This window comes from Heterodontus francisci, unplaced genomic scaffold (assembly GCF_036365525.1).
Source record: "Heterodontus francisci isolate sHetFra1 unplaced genomic scaffold, sHetFra1.hap1 HAP1_SCAFFOLD_813, whole genome shotgun sequence".
NCBI lineage: Eukaryota > Metazoa > Chordata > Chondrichthyes > Heterodontiformes > Heterodontidae > Heterodontus > Heterodontus francisci.
This window is the reverse complement of record NW_027141019.1, coordinates 151,622-167,636: the sequence shown is the minus strand read 5'-3', so window position 1 is coordinate 167,636 and position 16,015 is coordinate 151,622. Positions and strand designations below refer to the sequence as shown.

The window sequence follows — 16,015 nt, the reverse complement described above, 5'->3', positions numbered from 1 at the left end:
GGAGACAGGAACTGTACACAGTGCTCCCAGTGTGATATGGAGACTGGAACTGTACACAGTGCTCCGAGTGTGATATGGAGACTGGAACTGTACACAGTGCTCCAAGTGTGATATGGAGACTGGAACTGTACACAGTGTTCCGAGTGTGATATGGAGACTGGAACTGTACACAGTGCTGCAAGTGTGATATGGAGACAGGAACTGTACACAGTGCTCCCAGTGTGATATAGAGACAGGAACTGTACACAGTGCTCCGAGTGTGATATAGAGACAGGAACTGTACACAGTGCTCCGAGTGTGATATAGAGACAGGAACTGTACACAGTGCTCCGAGTGTGATATGGAGACAGGAACTGTACACAGTTTTCCGAGTGTGATATAGAGACAGGAACTGTACACAGTGCTCCGAGTGTGATATGGAGACAGGAACTGTACACAGTGTTCCGAGTGTGATATGGAGACTGGAACTGTACACAGTGCTGCAAGTGTGATATGGAGACAGGAACTGTACACTCCGAGTGTGAGATGGAGACAGGAACTGTACACAGTTTTCCGAGTGTGATATGGAGACTGGAACTGTACACAGTGCTCCGAGTGTGATATAGAGACAGGAACTGTACACAGTGCTCCGAGTGTGATATGGAGACAGGAACTGTACACAGTGTTCCGAGTGTGATATGGAGACTGGAACTGTACACAGTGCTGCAAGTGTGATATGGAGACAGGAACTGTACACTCCGAGTGTGATATGAACCATTTTTGATATCAATTTGTAATAACTTCCCTGCTTTTCAACCCTATCACTCTGAAAAGAAACCCTATTTATTGTTTTGCTTTTGTTCTTTGATGACCTGCCTCGCAAATTTTAATGGCTACTTATATTTGTATTTTCCCTCTGAGCTGCCTTATTTTCGGTTTATTCCTCTCCATCTGTCGTTTCTCAACCACCTCTTCCTCCCATGCTCTCTAGAGTTGGACCCCGGTTACCCTGGCAACCAAGGCCCGAGCCCACACTCCATCTGTAAGCTGCTGAATAGCAGAAATATCTGGAAGAACATTCTCATCCTTGGCTTCACCACGTGAGTAGGCCGTCGTGGATCAGCGTTAAGGGGCGGGGGGCTTGGTTTGTGGAGGTGGGGTTGAGGGGGAAGTTTGAACAACCTCAGGCCTCGGCCTGCTCCCTGGTGCCCTGACACCTTCCTCCCTTTGTTACACCAATGGCAGTTTTCTCCTTGACTACTCGAGAAAGCGAGAAAGAGAAGGATCGCCAAAATGCTCAATAAGGACCAGGCCCCAAGATTGATTCAGACTCCTCATTTGTTTCAGTGAGTTTATTAGTAGGCCCGAATCATTGGACACCAGTCGTCAGTTAGTAGGCCAGAATCATTGGACACCAGGCCTTAGTTAGTAGGCCAGAATCATTGGACACCAGGCCTCAGTTAGTAGGCCAGAATCATTGGACACCAGTCCTCAGTTAGTAGACCTGCATCATTGGACAGCAGGCCTCAGTTAGTAGGCCAGAAACATTGGACACGAGGCCTCAGTTCGAAGGCCCGAATCATTGGACACCAGTCCTCAGTTAGTAGACCTGCATCATTGGACAGCAGTCCTCAGTTAGTAGACCTGTGTCATTGGACACCAGTCCTCAGTTAGTAGGCCCGAATCATTGGACACCAGTCCTCAGTTAGTAGGATTGTGTCATTGGACACCAGGCTTCAGTTAGTAGGCCCGAATCATTGGACACCAGGCCTCAGTTAGAAGGCCTGTGTCATTGGACACCAGTCCTCAGTTAGTAGGCCTGCGTCATTGGACACCAGGCCTCAGTTAGTGGGCCCAAATCATTGGACATCAGTCGTCAGTTGGTAGACCTCCATCATTTGACACCAGTCCTCAGTTAGTAGGCCCGAATCATGGGACATCAGTCCTCAGTTAGTAGGCCCGAATCATTGGACACCAGGCCTCAGTTAGTAGACCTGCATCATTGGATACCAGGCCTCAGTTAGTAGACCTGCATCATTGGACACCAGTCCTCAGTTAGTAGACCTGCATCATTGGACAGCAGTCCTCAGTTAGTAGACCTGTGTCATTGGACACTAGGCCTCAGTTAGTAGGCCCGAATCATTGGACACCAGTCCTCAGTTAGTAGGCCTGTGTCATTGGACACCAGGCCTCAGTTAGTAGGCCAGAATCATTGGACACCAGGCCTCAGTTAGTAAGCCTGTGTCATTGGACACCAGTCCTCAGTTAGTAGACCTGCATCATTGGACACCAGGCCTCAGTTAGTAAGCCTGCGTCATTGGACACCAGTCCTCAGTTAGTAGGCCTGCGCCATTGGACACCACGCCTCAGTTAGTAGGCCCGAATCATTGGACACCAGTCCTCAGTTAGTAGGCCTGCGTCATTGGACACCAGGCCTCAGTTAGTAGGCCCAAATCATTGGACACCAGTCGTCAGTTAGTAGGCCTGCGTCATTGGACACCAGGCCTCAGTTAGTAGGCCCGAATCATTGGACACCAATCCTCAGTTAGTAGGCCTGCGTCATTGGACACCAAGCCTCAGTTAGTAGGCCTGTGTCATTGGACACCAGGCCTCAGTTAGTAAGCCCGAATCATTGGGACACTAGGCCTCAGTTAGTTAGCCCAAATTATTGGGCACCAGGCCGCAGTTAGTAGGCCTGCGTCATTGGACACCAGGCCTCAGTTAGTAGGCCTGAATCTTTGCACACCAGGCATCAGTTAATAGGCTCAAATCATTGGAAAGCAGGCCTCAGTAGGCCCGAATCATTGGACACCAGGCCTCAGTTAGTAGGCCCGAATCATTGGACACCAGGCCTCAGTTAGTAGGCCCGAATCATTGGACACCAGGCCTCAGTTAGTAGGCCCGAATCATTGGACACCAGGCCTAAGTTAGTAGGCCAGAATCATTGGGCAGCAAGCCTCAGTTAGTAGGCCTGCGACATTGGACACCAGGCCTCAGTTAGTAGACCCGAATCATTGGACTCCAGGCTTCAGTTTGTAGGCCCGCATCATTGGACACCAGGCCTCAGTTAGTAGGCCAGAATCATTGGACACCAGGCCTCAGTTAGTAGGCCAGAATTATGGGACACCAGGCCTCAGTTAGTAGGCACGAATCAATCCTTTGTGTCATTATTTACAGAAGAGGAAGAGGTCAACCTGCCAGAAATCTCAAGGAAATTGATATTGAATCAGGCACAGGGACTCAAAAAAATTAACATGAGCTAAACAAGAGTAATGTAGAAAATAATGGGACTAAAGGGTGTCAAATCCCCCAGGACCAGATGGGATCTAACCAAGGGTTTCTTGGAAAGTAGGTGAGAACATTGCAGATTCCCGAACTGTAATCTTACCACATTTTCTCTATTGGGGAACAATTCGTTTCGATTGGAAAATTGCACAAAGTTATGACTGTGGCAGAGGAGTGCACTGTTAATTCAGTCCCACTTCTCCACCGGTCACAACATATCAATAGATTTGCCCACATACCGAAGAACAGCCAATTAGATCCTCTGTTTGTCATCCAGAATAAACCACACCAATTCGGTTTCTTTAATAAACAACAAAATGAACTAGTTATTATAAGAACAAGTCTTAACCAACAATTAAGTAAATCGATATACAAAAAGCTCCTTATCTCCCTGGCTGTCATGCACACACACAATACATTAAAAAAAGCAACAGTTAACCGTTTGTCCGAAAAAACAACAGACCTGAGGATTGGGAGCAGTTTAGAATTCAGCAAAGGAGGACCAAGAGATTGATTAAGAAGGGGAAAATAGAGTACGAGAGCAAGCTTGTGGGGAACATAAAAACTGACTGGAAAAGTTTCTATAGATATGTGAAGAGAAAAAGATTGGTGAAGACAAATGTAGGTCTCTTACAGTCAGAAACAGGGGAATTTATTATGAGGAATAAAGAAATGGCTGACTAACTAAATGCATACTTTGGTTCTGTCTTCACAAAGGAGGACACAAATAACATACCGGAAATGTTGGGGAACACAGGGTTTAGTGAGAGGGAGGAACTGAAGGAAAACAGTATTACTAGAGAAATGGTGTTGGGGAAATTGATGGGATTGAAGGCCGATAAATCCCCAGGGCCTGATGGTCTGCATCCCAGAGTATTTAAGGAAGTGGCCCTAGAAATAGTGGATGCATTGGTGGTCATCTTCCAAGATTCTATAGACTCTGGAACAGTTCCTACAGATTGGAGGGTAGCTAATGTAACCCCACTATTTAAAAAGGGAGGTAGAGAGAAAGCAGGGAATTATAGACCAGTCAGCCTGACGTCGGTAGTGGGGAAAATTCTAGAGTCCATTATCAATGATTTTATAGTCGAGCACTTAGAGAACAGTGGTAGAATCGGGCAGAGTCAGCATGGATTTACAAAAGGGAAATCATGCTTGACAAATCTACTAGAATTCTTCGAGGATGTAACTAGTAGAGTTGATGAGGGGGAGCCAGTGGATGTGGTTTATTTGGACTTTCAGAAAGCTTTCGACAAAATCCCACATAAGAGATTAGCATGTAAAATTAAAGCGCATGGGATTGGGGGTAGTGTATTGTGATGGATAGAAAATGGGTTGGCAGACAGGAAACAAAGAGTAGGGATAAATGGGTCTTTTTCCGAATGGCAGGCAGTGACTAGTGGGGTACTGCAGGGATCTGTGCTAGGACCCCAGCTATTCACAATATATATTAATGATTTAGATGAGGGAACTCAATGTAATATCTCCAAATTTGCAGATGACACAAAACTGGGTGTGAGGGTGAGTTGTGAGGAGGATGCAGAGAGGCTTCAGGGTGATTTGGACAAGTTGAGTGAGTGGGCTAATGCATGGCAGATGCAGTATAATGTGGATAAATGTGAGGTTATCCACTTTGGTAGCAAAAACAGGAAGACAGATTATTATCTGAACGGCTATAAACTGAGAGAGGGGAATATGCAGCGAGACCTGGGTGTTCTCGTACACCAGGCGCTGAAGGTAAGCATGCAGGTGCAACAGGCGGTAAAAAAGGCAAATGGTATGTTGGCCTTCATAGTGAGAGGATTCGAGTACAGGAGCAGGGATGTCTTGCTGCAATTATACAGGGTCTTGGTGAGACCACACCTGGAATATTGTGTGCAGTTTTGGTCTCCTTATCTGAGGAAGGATGTTCTTGCTATAGAGGGAGTGCAGCGAAGATTTACCAGACTGATTCCTGGGATGGTGGGATTGACGTATGAGGAGCGATTGAGTCGGTTAGGATTATATTCGCTGGAGTGCAGAAGAGTGAGGGGGAATCTCATAGAAACCTATAAAATTCTAACAGGACTTGACAGGGTAGATGCAGGAAGGATGTTCCCGATGGTGGGGGAGTCCAGAACCAGGGGTCATAGTCTAAGGATACGGGGTAAACCATTCAGGACTGAGATGAGGAGAAATTTCTTCACCCAGAGAGTGGTGACCCTGTGGAATTCGCTGCCACAGAAAGCAGTTGAGGCCAAAACATTGTATGTTTTCAAGAAGGAGTTAGATATAGCTCTTGGGACGAAAGGGATCAAAGGATATGGAGGGAAAGCGGGAACAGGTTACAGAGTTGGATGATCAGCCATGATCATAATGAATGACGGAGCAGGCTCGAAGGGCTGAATGGCCTACTCCCTCTCCTATTTTCTATGTTTCTATGTAACCGAGGAAAAACGATTTTGGTTTACAGCTGTTTCATACGAATAGAAGGAATAATAAAATAATTCAGTTTGTCACGTTCTGGTAGGAAATTCTTCGGTTTGATGAGGTGCCCCAGAGTCAAATAGTTGGTTGCCACTCAAAATTTCTCCAGACGAAGTTGATGAACAGTTTGTGATGGGTAGGCATTCAAGGCAATTCAATGGCAGCAGGCTTCATATCGGTCTTTCAGCAGGGCTGTCGCAACAGGTCTGCTTCGGTCTTAAAACAGTCAAAGACGTCTACAGCTTTCAGGATTTCTTAAAACACAGGAGACATCAGCAACCACACTTGATGCAGGGATTCTTCAGAGACAGGAGGCAATAGGAATCTTCCACCTTTAAAATACAGGGTTTCTGCTCAAGGGATGCAGATTCCTATCCAGAAAGAGGTAACACTTTTTTTGGGTCTTCCTCTCGGATCTCCAGGCAGGTCAAAATCCAAATTTCAAATGGCTGCTCATTGTCCAACTCACTGTTTTTTTAAAGGGTCCAAAGCGAAAGCAAAACCTTCCTAAACAGGTGACATGCCCAGACATAGAGTATCTCTTGTCATTCTGATGAGGTCAAATCCCTTGTTGGGTTCCTTGAAATTGCCTGCTTTCCTGTTCTTGTATACAAAGTCAACGTTCAACAATTTCAGCTACTTGCAGGTGTCAATGTCCACTGAAAAATCCTTTTTCAGTTTTTTAAAACACACAGAATTCTAAGATTTTAGTACAAAAATAAAACCCTTGTAACAACAGGTCACTCGCCATTTAAGAAAGCTGAGAGAGGGGAAATGGGGAAGTGTAGAGCAGTTAGCCTAACATAGGTATGTCAGGAAATGACTGGAGTCTGTAAGTAAGGGTAGACTAACCGAACAGCTTGTAAACTTTCAGTTGATCAGTGAGAGCCGTAAAGGATTTGTAAAGGGTACATGGTGCCTGATGAATCAGATTGATTATTTTGAAGAGGTGGCTAAAGCAGTGGAGAGGGGAATGCATACGGATGTTATTTATATGGAACCTCCAGAAGGCATTTGGTAAAGTTCCCCATGAAAGGCTAAGGTTGAAGCTGATGGAACAGAATGCAAATGATTGATCTGGTTTGGAAATTGGTTGAGGGACGGAGGTGGGAGGTAGGGAGGAGGGTCAGATGCTCGATCTCGCAAGATGGCACTCATCATTCACACTTGACGTCTCTCCCGGTACTCTCGCAGGTTCATCGGACATGGCATCCAGCACTGCTATGGAACGTTCCGGCACAAAGTCCCGGGCACTGGGTCAGGGTTCTACTTTATGTATCTGCTGTCAGCGGGCACAGGGATGTTGGCATGCCTCGCCCTGTGCATCACGGTGGACCGTTTTGGGAGAAGGGGAATTCTACTCTTCAGCATGACCCTGACCGGCCTCGCCTCACTCACCCTCCTGGGGCTCACCAAGTGTAAGTAGCTATTCCACCTTGTGTGGAAGTGCTGGGGGGTGGGGGGGGGGGGGATTCCCCTTTCATTCCCCCCCCACTCCTCATACTACCCTGCCTATCTCTGTAACCTCCTCCAGTCCCTACAACCCTCCCTATCTCTGTAACCTCCTCCAGCCCCCTACAACCCTCCCTATCTCTGTAACCTCCTCCAGCCCCTACAACCCTCCCTATCTCCGTAACCTCCTCTAGCCCCCTACAACCCTCCCTATCTCTGTAACCTCCTCCAGCCACTACACCCCTCCCTATCTCTGTAACCTCCTCCAGCCCCTACACCACTCCCTATCTCTGTAACCTCCTCCAGCCCCTACACCCCTCCCTATCTCTGTAACCTCCTCCAGCCCCTACACCCCTCCCTATCTCTGTAACCTCCTCCAGCCCCTACACCCCTCCCTATCGCTGTAACCTCCTCCAGCCCCTACAACCCTCACTATCGCTGTAACCTCCTCCAGCCCCCTACAATCCTCCCTATCTCTGTCACCTCCTCCAGCCCCTACAACCCTCCCTATCTCTGTAACCTCCTCCAGCCCCCTACAACCCTCCCTATCTCTGTAACTTCCTCCAGTCCCCTACAATCCTTCCGATCTCTGTAACCTCCTCCAGCCCCCGACAACCCTCCCTATCGCTGTAACCTCCTCCAGCCCCTACACCCCTCCCTATCTCTGTAACCTCCTCCAGCCTCTACACCCCTCCCTATCTCTGTAACCTCCTCCAGCCCCTACACCCCTCCCTATCTCTGTAACCTCCTCCAGCCTCTACAACCCTCCCTATCGCTGTAACCTCCTCCATCCCCCTCAACCCTCCCTATCGCTGTAACCTCCTCCATCCCCCTCAACCCTCCCTATCTCTGTAACCTCCTCCATCCCCTACAACCCTCACTATCGCTGTAACCTCCTCCAGCCCCTACAACCCTCACTATCTCTGTAACCTCCTCCATCCCCTACAACCCTCCCTATCTCTGTAACCTCCTCCAGCCCCTACAACTCTCCCTATCTCTGTAACCTCCTCCAGCCCCTACAACCCTCCCTATCTCTGTAACCTCCTCCATCCCCTACAACCCTCCCTATCGCTGTAACCTCCTCCAGTCCCTACAACCCTCACTATCGCTGTAACCTCCTCCAGTCCCTACAACCCTCCCTATCTCTGTAACCTCCTCCAGTCCCTACAACCCTCCCTATCTCTGTAACCTCCTCCAGCCCCTACAACCCTCCCTATCTCTGTAACCTCCTCCATCCCCTACAACCCTCCCTATCTCTGTAACCTCCTCCAGTCCCTACAACCCTCCCTATCTCTGTAACCTCCTCCAGCCCCTACAACCCTCCCTACCTCTGTAACCTCCTCCAGTCCCTACAACCCTCCCTATCTCTGTAACCTCTTCCAGCCCCAACAACCCTCCCTATCTCTGTAACCTCCTCCAGTCCCTACAGCCCTCCCTATCTCTGTAACCTCCTCCAGCCCCTACACCCCTCCCTATCTCTGTAACCTCCTCCAGCCCCTACAACCCTCCCTATCTCTGTAACCTCCTCCAGTCCCTACAACCCTCCCTATCTCTGTAACCTCCTCCAGTCCCTACAACCCTCCCTATCTCTGTAACCTCCTCCAGTCCCTACAACCCTCCCTATCTCTGTAACCTCCTCCAGTCCCTACAACCCTCCCTATCTCTGTAATCTCCTCCAATTCCGGCCTCTTGAGCAATCCCCTGATTCCCATCACTCCACCCGAATTCTCTCCCTAATCCTCTCCGCCTCTCTCTCTCTGTTTCTCTTTCTGTCTCCTCCTTAAAACCTCCCTCTTTGACCGAGCATTCAGTCGCCTGTATGAATATCTCTGTACCTGTCTCAGGGTGAGATTGTGTTTGCTAATCGCTCCTCTGAAGCATCTTGTGATGTTTTAATTAGATTATGGACAGGGGGACACGGCACAGTGGGACACGGGACTGACGGACATGGGGCAGGGGGACATGGTGCAGGGGGACACTGGACTGACGGACACGGGGCAGGGGGACACGGTGCAGGGGGACACTGGACTGACGGACACGGGGCAGGGGGACACTGGACTGACGGACACAGGACAGGGGGATACGGGGCAGGGGGACACTGGACTGAGGGACATGGGGAGGGGGACACTGAAGTGACGGACAAGGGGCAGGGGAACACTGGACTGACGGACACGGGGCAGGGGGACACTGGACTGACGTGCACAGGGCAGGGGGACACAGGGCAGGGGGACACTGGAGTGACGGACACGGGGTGGGGGACACTGGACTGACGGACAAGGGGCAGGGGGACACTGGACTGACGGACACAGAGCAGGGGGACACGGGGCAGGGGGACACTGGACTGACGGACACGGGGCAGGGGGAAACTGGACTGACAGACACAGGGCAGAGGGACACGGGGCAGGGGGACACTGGACTGACGGACACGGGGCAGGGGGACAGGGTCAGGCTGAATGGCCTCTTTCTGTGCCATGACTTTTCCATGGGTTTATTGAGAAGAACAGTCATAAAACAGAGCAATAGAGTTTGGGTGAGTTCCTGATGAAATAGACAAGGTGGGGAGTTGGGAAGAATGATATAAATTGGGTGAGTTCCTGATGAAATAGACAAGATAGGGAGTTGGGAAGAATGATATAAATCGATCGAGTTCCTGATGAAATAGACAAGGTGGGCAGTTGGGAAGAATGATATAAATTGATCGACTTCCCGATGAAATAGACAAGGTGGGTAGTTGGGAAGAGTGATATAAATTGATTGAGTTCCTGATGAAATAGACAAGGTGGGTAGTTGGGAAGAGTGATATAAATTGATTGAGTTCCTGATGAAATAGACAAGGTGCGGAGTTGGGAAGAATGATATAAATTGGGTGAGTTCCTGATGAAATAGACAAGATAGGGAGTTGGGAAGAATGATATAAATCGATCGAGTTCCTGATGAAATAGACAAGGTGGGGAGTTGGGAAGAATGATATAAATTGGGTGAGTTCCTGATGAAATAGACAAGGTGGGGAGTTGGGAAGAATGATATAAATTGGGTGAGTTCCCGATGAAATCGACAAGGTGGGGAGTTGGGAAGAATGATATAAATCGATCGAGTTCCTGATGAAATCGACCAGGTGGGGAGTTGGGAAGAGTGATATAAATTGATCGAGTTCCTGATGAAATAGACAAGGTGGGGAGTTGGGAAGAATTATATAAATTGATCGAGTTCCTGATGAAATAGACAAGGTGGGGAGTTGGGAAGAATGATATAAATTGATCGAGTTCCTGATGAAATAGACAAGGTGGGGAGTTGGGAAGAATGATATAAATTGGGTGAGTTCCTGATGAAATAGACAAGGTGGGGAGTTGGGAAGAATGATATAAATTGATTGAGTTCCTGATGAAATAGACAAGGTGCGGAGTTGGGAAGAATGATATAAATTGGGTGAGTTCCTGATGAAATAGACAAGGTGGGGAGTTGGGAAGAATGATATAAATTGGGTGAGTTCCTGATGAAATAGACAAGGTGGGGAGTTGGGAAGAATGATATAAATTGGGTGAGTTCCTGATGAAATGGAAAAGGTGGGTAGTTGGGAAGAATGAAGTAAATCGATCGACTTCCCGATAAAATAGACAAGGTGGGGAGTTGGGTAGAATGATATAAATTGGTGAACTTCCTGATGAAATAGACAAGGTGGGGAGTTGGGAAGAATGATATAAATTGGGTGAGTTCCTGATGAAATAGACAAGGTGGGTAGTTGGGAAGAATGATATAAATTGATCGAGTTCCTGATGAAATAGACAAGGTGGGTAGTTGGGAAGAGTGATATAAATTGATCGAGTTCCTGATGAAATAGACAAGGTGGGGAGTTGGGAAGAATGATATAAATTGGGTGAGTTCCTGATGAAATAGACAAGGTGGGGAGTTGGGAAGAATGATATAAATTGGGTGAGTTCCTGATGAAATGGAAAAGGTGGGTAGTTGGGAAGAATGAAGTAAATCGATCGACTTCCCGATAAAATAGACAAGGTGGGGAGTTGGGAAGAATGATATAAATTGATGAACTTCCTGATGAAATAGACAAGGTGGGGAGTTGGGAAGAATGATATAAATTGGGTGAGTTCCTGATGAAATAGACAAGGTGGGTAGTTGGGAAGAATGATATAAATTGATCAACTTCCTGATAAAATAGACAAGGTGGTGAATTGGGAAGAATGATATAAATCGATCGAGTTCCTGATGAAATAGACAAGGTGGGTAGTTGGGAAAAGTGATATAAATTGATCGAGTTCCTGATGAAATAGACAAGGTGGGGAGTTGGGAAGAATGATATAAATTGATCGACTTCCCGATGAAATAGACAAGGTGGGGAGTTGGGAAGAGTGATATAAATTGATCGAGTTCCTGATGAAATAGACAAGGTGGGGAGTTGGGAAGAATGATATAAATTGATCGAGTTCCTGATGAAATAGACAAGCTGGGGAGTTGGGAAGAATGATATAAATTGATCGAGTTCCTGATGAAATAGACAAGGTGGTGAATTGGGAAGAATGATATAAATCGATCGAGTTCCTGATGAAATAGACAAGGTGGGTAGTTGGGAAGAGTGATATAAATTGATCGAGTTCCTGATGAAATAGACAAGGTGGGGAGTTGGGAAGAATGATATAAATTGGGTGAGTTCCTGATGAAATAGACAAGGTGGGGAGTTGGGAAGAATGATATAAATTGATCGACTTCCCGATGAAATAGACAAGGTGGGGAGTTGGGAAGAGTGATATAAATTGATCGAGTTCCTGATGAAATAGACAAGGTGGGGAGTTGGGAAGAATGATATAAATTGATCGAGTTCCTGATGAAATAGACAAGGTGGGGAGTTGGGAAGAATGATATAAATTTATCGACTTCCCGATGAAATAGACAAGGTGGGGAGTTGGGAAGAATGATATAAATTGATCGAGTTCCTGATGAAATAGACAAGGTGGGGAGTTGGGAAGAGTGATATAAATTGATCGACTTCCCGATGAAATAGACAAGGTGGGTAGTTGGGAAGAGTGATATAAATTGATCGAGTTCCTGATGAAATGGAAAAGGTGGGTATTTGGGAAGAGTGACATACATTGATCGATTTCCCGATGAAATAGACAAGGTGGGGAGTTGGGAAGAATGATATAAATTGATCGACTTCCCGATGAAATAGACAAGGTGGGTAGTTGGGAAGAGTGATATAAATTGATCGACTTCCCGATGAAATAGACAAGGTGGGTAGTTGGGAAGAGTGATATAAATTGATCGAGTTCCTGATGAAATGGAAAAGGTGGGTATTTGGGAAGAGTGACATACATTGATCGATTTCCCGATGAAATAGACAAGGTGGGGAGTTGGGAAGAATGATATAAATTGATCGAGTTCCTGATGAAATAGACAAGGTGGGTAGTTGGGAAGAGTGATATAAATTGATCGAGTTCCTGATGAAATAGACAAGGTGGGGAGTTGGGAACAATGATATAAATTGATCGACTTCCCGATGAAATAGACAAGGTGGGTAGTTGGGAAGAGTGATATAAATTGATCGAGTTCCTGATGAAATAGACAAGGTGGGGAGTTGGGAAGAATGATATAAATTGATCGACTTCCCGATGAAATAGACAAGGTGGGTAGTTGGGAAGAGTGATATAAATTGATCGAGTTCCTGATGAAATGGAAAAGGTGGGTATTTGGGAAGAGTGACATACATTGATCGATTTCCCGATGAAATAGACAAGGTGGGGAGTTGGGAAGAATGATATAAATTGATCGACTTCCCGATAAAATAGACAAGGTGGGGAGTTGGGAAGAATGATATAAATTGATGAACTTCCTGATGAAATAGACAAGGTGGGGTGTTGGGAAGAATGATATAAATTGGGTGAGTTCCTGATGAAATAGACAAGGTGGGGAGTTGGGAAGAATGATATAAATTGATTGAGTTCCTGATGAAATAGACAAGGTGGGGAGTTGGGAAGAATGATATAAATTGGGTGAGTTCCTGATGAAATAGACAAGGTGGGGAGTTGGGAAGAATGATATAAATTGATCGAGTTCCTGATGAAATGGAAAAGGTGGGTAGTTGGGAAGAGTGACATACATTGATCGATTTCCCGATGAAATAGACAAGGTGGGGAGTTGGGAAGAATGATATAAATCGATCGAGTTCCTGATGAAATCGACCAGGTGGGGAGTTGGGAACAATGATATAAATCGATCGAGTTCCTGATGAAATAGACAAGGTGGGGAGTTGGGAAGAGTGATATAAATTGGGTGAGTTCGCGATGAAATAGACAAGGTGGGGAGTTGGGAAGAATGATATAAATCGATCGAGTTCCTGATGAAATAGACAAGGTGGGGAGTTGGGAAGAATAATATAAATTGATCGACTTCCCGATGAAATAGACAAGGTGGGGAGTTGGGAAGAGTGATATAAATTGGGTGAGTTCGCGATGAAATAGACAAGGTGGGGAGTTGGGAAGAATGATATAAATCGATCGAGTTCCTGATGAAATAGACAAGGTGGGGAGTTGGGAAGAGTGATATAAATTGGGTGAGTTCGCGATGAAATAGACAAGGTGGGGAGTTGGGAAGAATGATATAAATCGATCGAGTTCCTGATGAAATAGACAAGGTGGGGAGTTGGGAAGAGTGATATAAATTGATTAACTTCCTGATGAAATAGACAAGGTGGGGAGTTGGGAAGAATGATATAAATTGATCGACTTCCTGATAAAATAGACAAGGTGGGGAGTTGGGAAGAGTGATATAAATTGGGTGAGTTCGCGATGAAATAGACAAGGTGGGGAGTTGGGAAGAATGATATAAATCGATCGAGTTCCTGATGAAATAGACAAGGTGGGGAGTTGGGAAGAATGATATAAATTGATCGAGTTCCTGATAAAATAGACAAGGTGGGGAGTTGGGAAGAGTGATATAAATTGGGTGAGTTCGCGATGAAATAGACAAGGTGGGGAGTTGGGAAGAATGATATAAATTGATCGAGTTCCTGATGAAATAGACAAGGTGGGGAGTTGGGAAGAGTGATATAAATTGGGTGAGTTCGCGATGAAATAGACAAGGTGGGGAGTTGGGAAGAATGATATAAATCGATCGTGTTCCTGATGAAATAGACAATGTGGGGAGTTGGGAAGAATGATATAAATTGATTGAGTTCCTGATGAAATAGACAAGGTGCGGAGTTGGGAAGAATGATATAAATTGGGTGAGTTCCTGATGAAATAGACAAGGTGGGGAGTTGGGAAGAATGATACAAATTGGGTGAGTTCCTGATGGAATAGACAAGGTGGGGAGTTGGGAAGAATGATATAAATTGGGTGAGTTCCTGATGAAATAGACAAGGTGGGGAGTTGGGAAGAATGATATAAATTGGGTGAGTTCCTGATGAAATAGACAAGGTGGGGAGTTGGGAAGAATGATATAAATTGATTGAGTTCCTGATGAAATAGACAAGGTGGGAAGTTGGGAAGAATGATATAAATTGGGTGAGTTCCTGATGAAATCGACCAGGTGGGGAGTTGGGAAGAATGATATAAATTGATCGAGTTCCTGATGAAATAGACAAGGTGGGGAGTTGGGAAGAATGATATAAATTGGGTGAGTTCCTGATGAAATCGACCAGGTGGGGAGTTGGGAACAATGATATAAATCGATCGAGTTCCTGATGAAATAGACAAGGTGGGGAGTTGGGAACAATGATATAAATTGATCGAATTCCCGATGTAATAGACAAGGTGGGTAGTTGGGAAGAGTGATATAAATTGATCGACTTCCCGATGTAATAGACAAGGTGGGTAGTTGGGAAGAGTGATATAAATTGATCGAGTTCCTGATGAAATAGACAAGGTGGGGAGTTGGGAAGAATGATATAAATTGGGTGAGTTCCTGATGAAATAGACAAGGTGGGCAGTTGGGAAGAATGATATAAATTGGGTGAGTTCCTGATGAAATAGACAAGGTGGGGAGTTGGGAAGAATGATATAAATTGGGTGAGTTCCTGATGAAATAGACAAGGTGGGGAGTTGGGAAGAATGATATAAATTGGGTGAGTTCCTGATGAAATAGACAAGGTGGGGAGTTGGGAAGAATGATATAAATTGGGTGAGTTCCTGATGAAATAGACAAGGTTGGGAGTTGGGAAGAATGATATAAATTGGGTGAGTTCCTGATGAAATAGACAAGGTGGGGAGTTGGGAAGAATGATATAAATTGATCGAGTTCCTGATGAAATAGACAAGGTGGGGAGCTGGGAAGAATGATATAAATTGGGTGAGTTCCTGATGAAATAGACAAGGTGGGGAGTTGGGAAGAATGATATAAATTGGGTGAGTTCCTGATGAAATAGACAAGGTGGGGAGTTGGGAAGAATGATATAAATTGGGTGAGTTCCTGATGAAATAGACAAGGTGGGGAGTTGGGAAGAATGATATAAATTGATCGAGTTCCTGATGAAATAGACAAGGTGGGGAGCTGGGAAGAATGATATAAATTGGGTGAGTTCCTGATGAAATAGACAAGGTGGGGAGTTGGGAAGAATGATATAAATTGGGTGAGTTCCTGATGAAATAGACAAGGTGGGGAGTTGGGAAGAATGATATAAATTGGGTGAGTTCCTGATGAAATAGACAAGGTGGGGAGTTGGGAAGAATGATATAAATTGATCGAGTTCCTGATGAAATAGACAAGGTGGGGAGCTGGGAAGAATGATATAAATTGGGTGAGTTCCTGATGAAATAGACAAGGTGGGGAGTTGGGAAGAATGATATAAATTGGGTGAGTTCCTGATGAAATAGACAAGGTGGGG

At 45.8% G+C, this 16,015-nt stretch overlaps 1 protein-coding gene across 1 annotated transcript in view; it reads left to right on the top strand.

The window, feature by feature from the left end:
• LOC137361843 (solute carrier family 22 member 17-like) overlaps nt 1-16,015 on the top strand; it is a gene marked incomplete at its 5' end in the record, with an annotated part of 358,561 nt that overhangs the window by 219,527 nt on the left and 123,019 nt on the right. The window contains 2 exons of the mRNA XM_068026446.1: nt 971-1,079; nt 6,925-7,148. Of these exons, the coding sequence (XP_067882547.1) occupies nt 971-1,079; nt 6,925-7,148 (333 nt within the window). The remainder of the gene's footprint in view (nt 1-970; nt 1,080-6,924; nt 7,149-16,015) is intronic.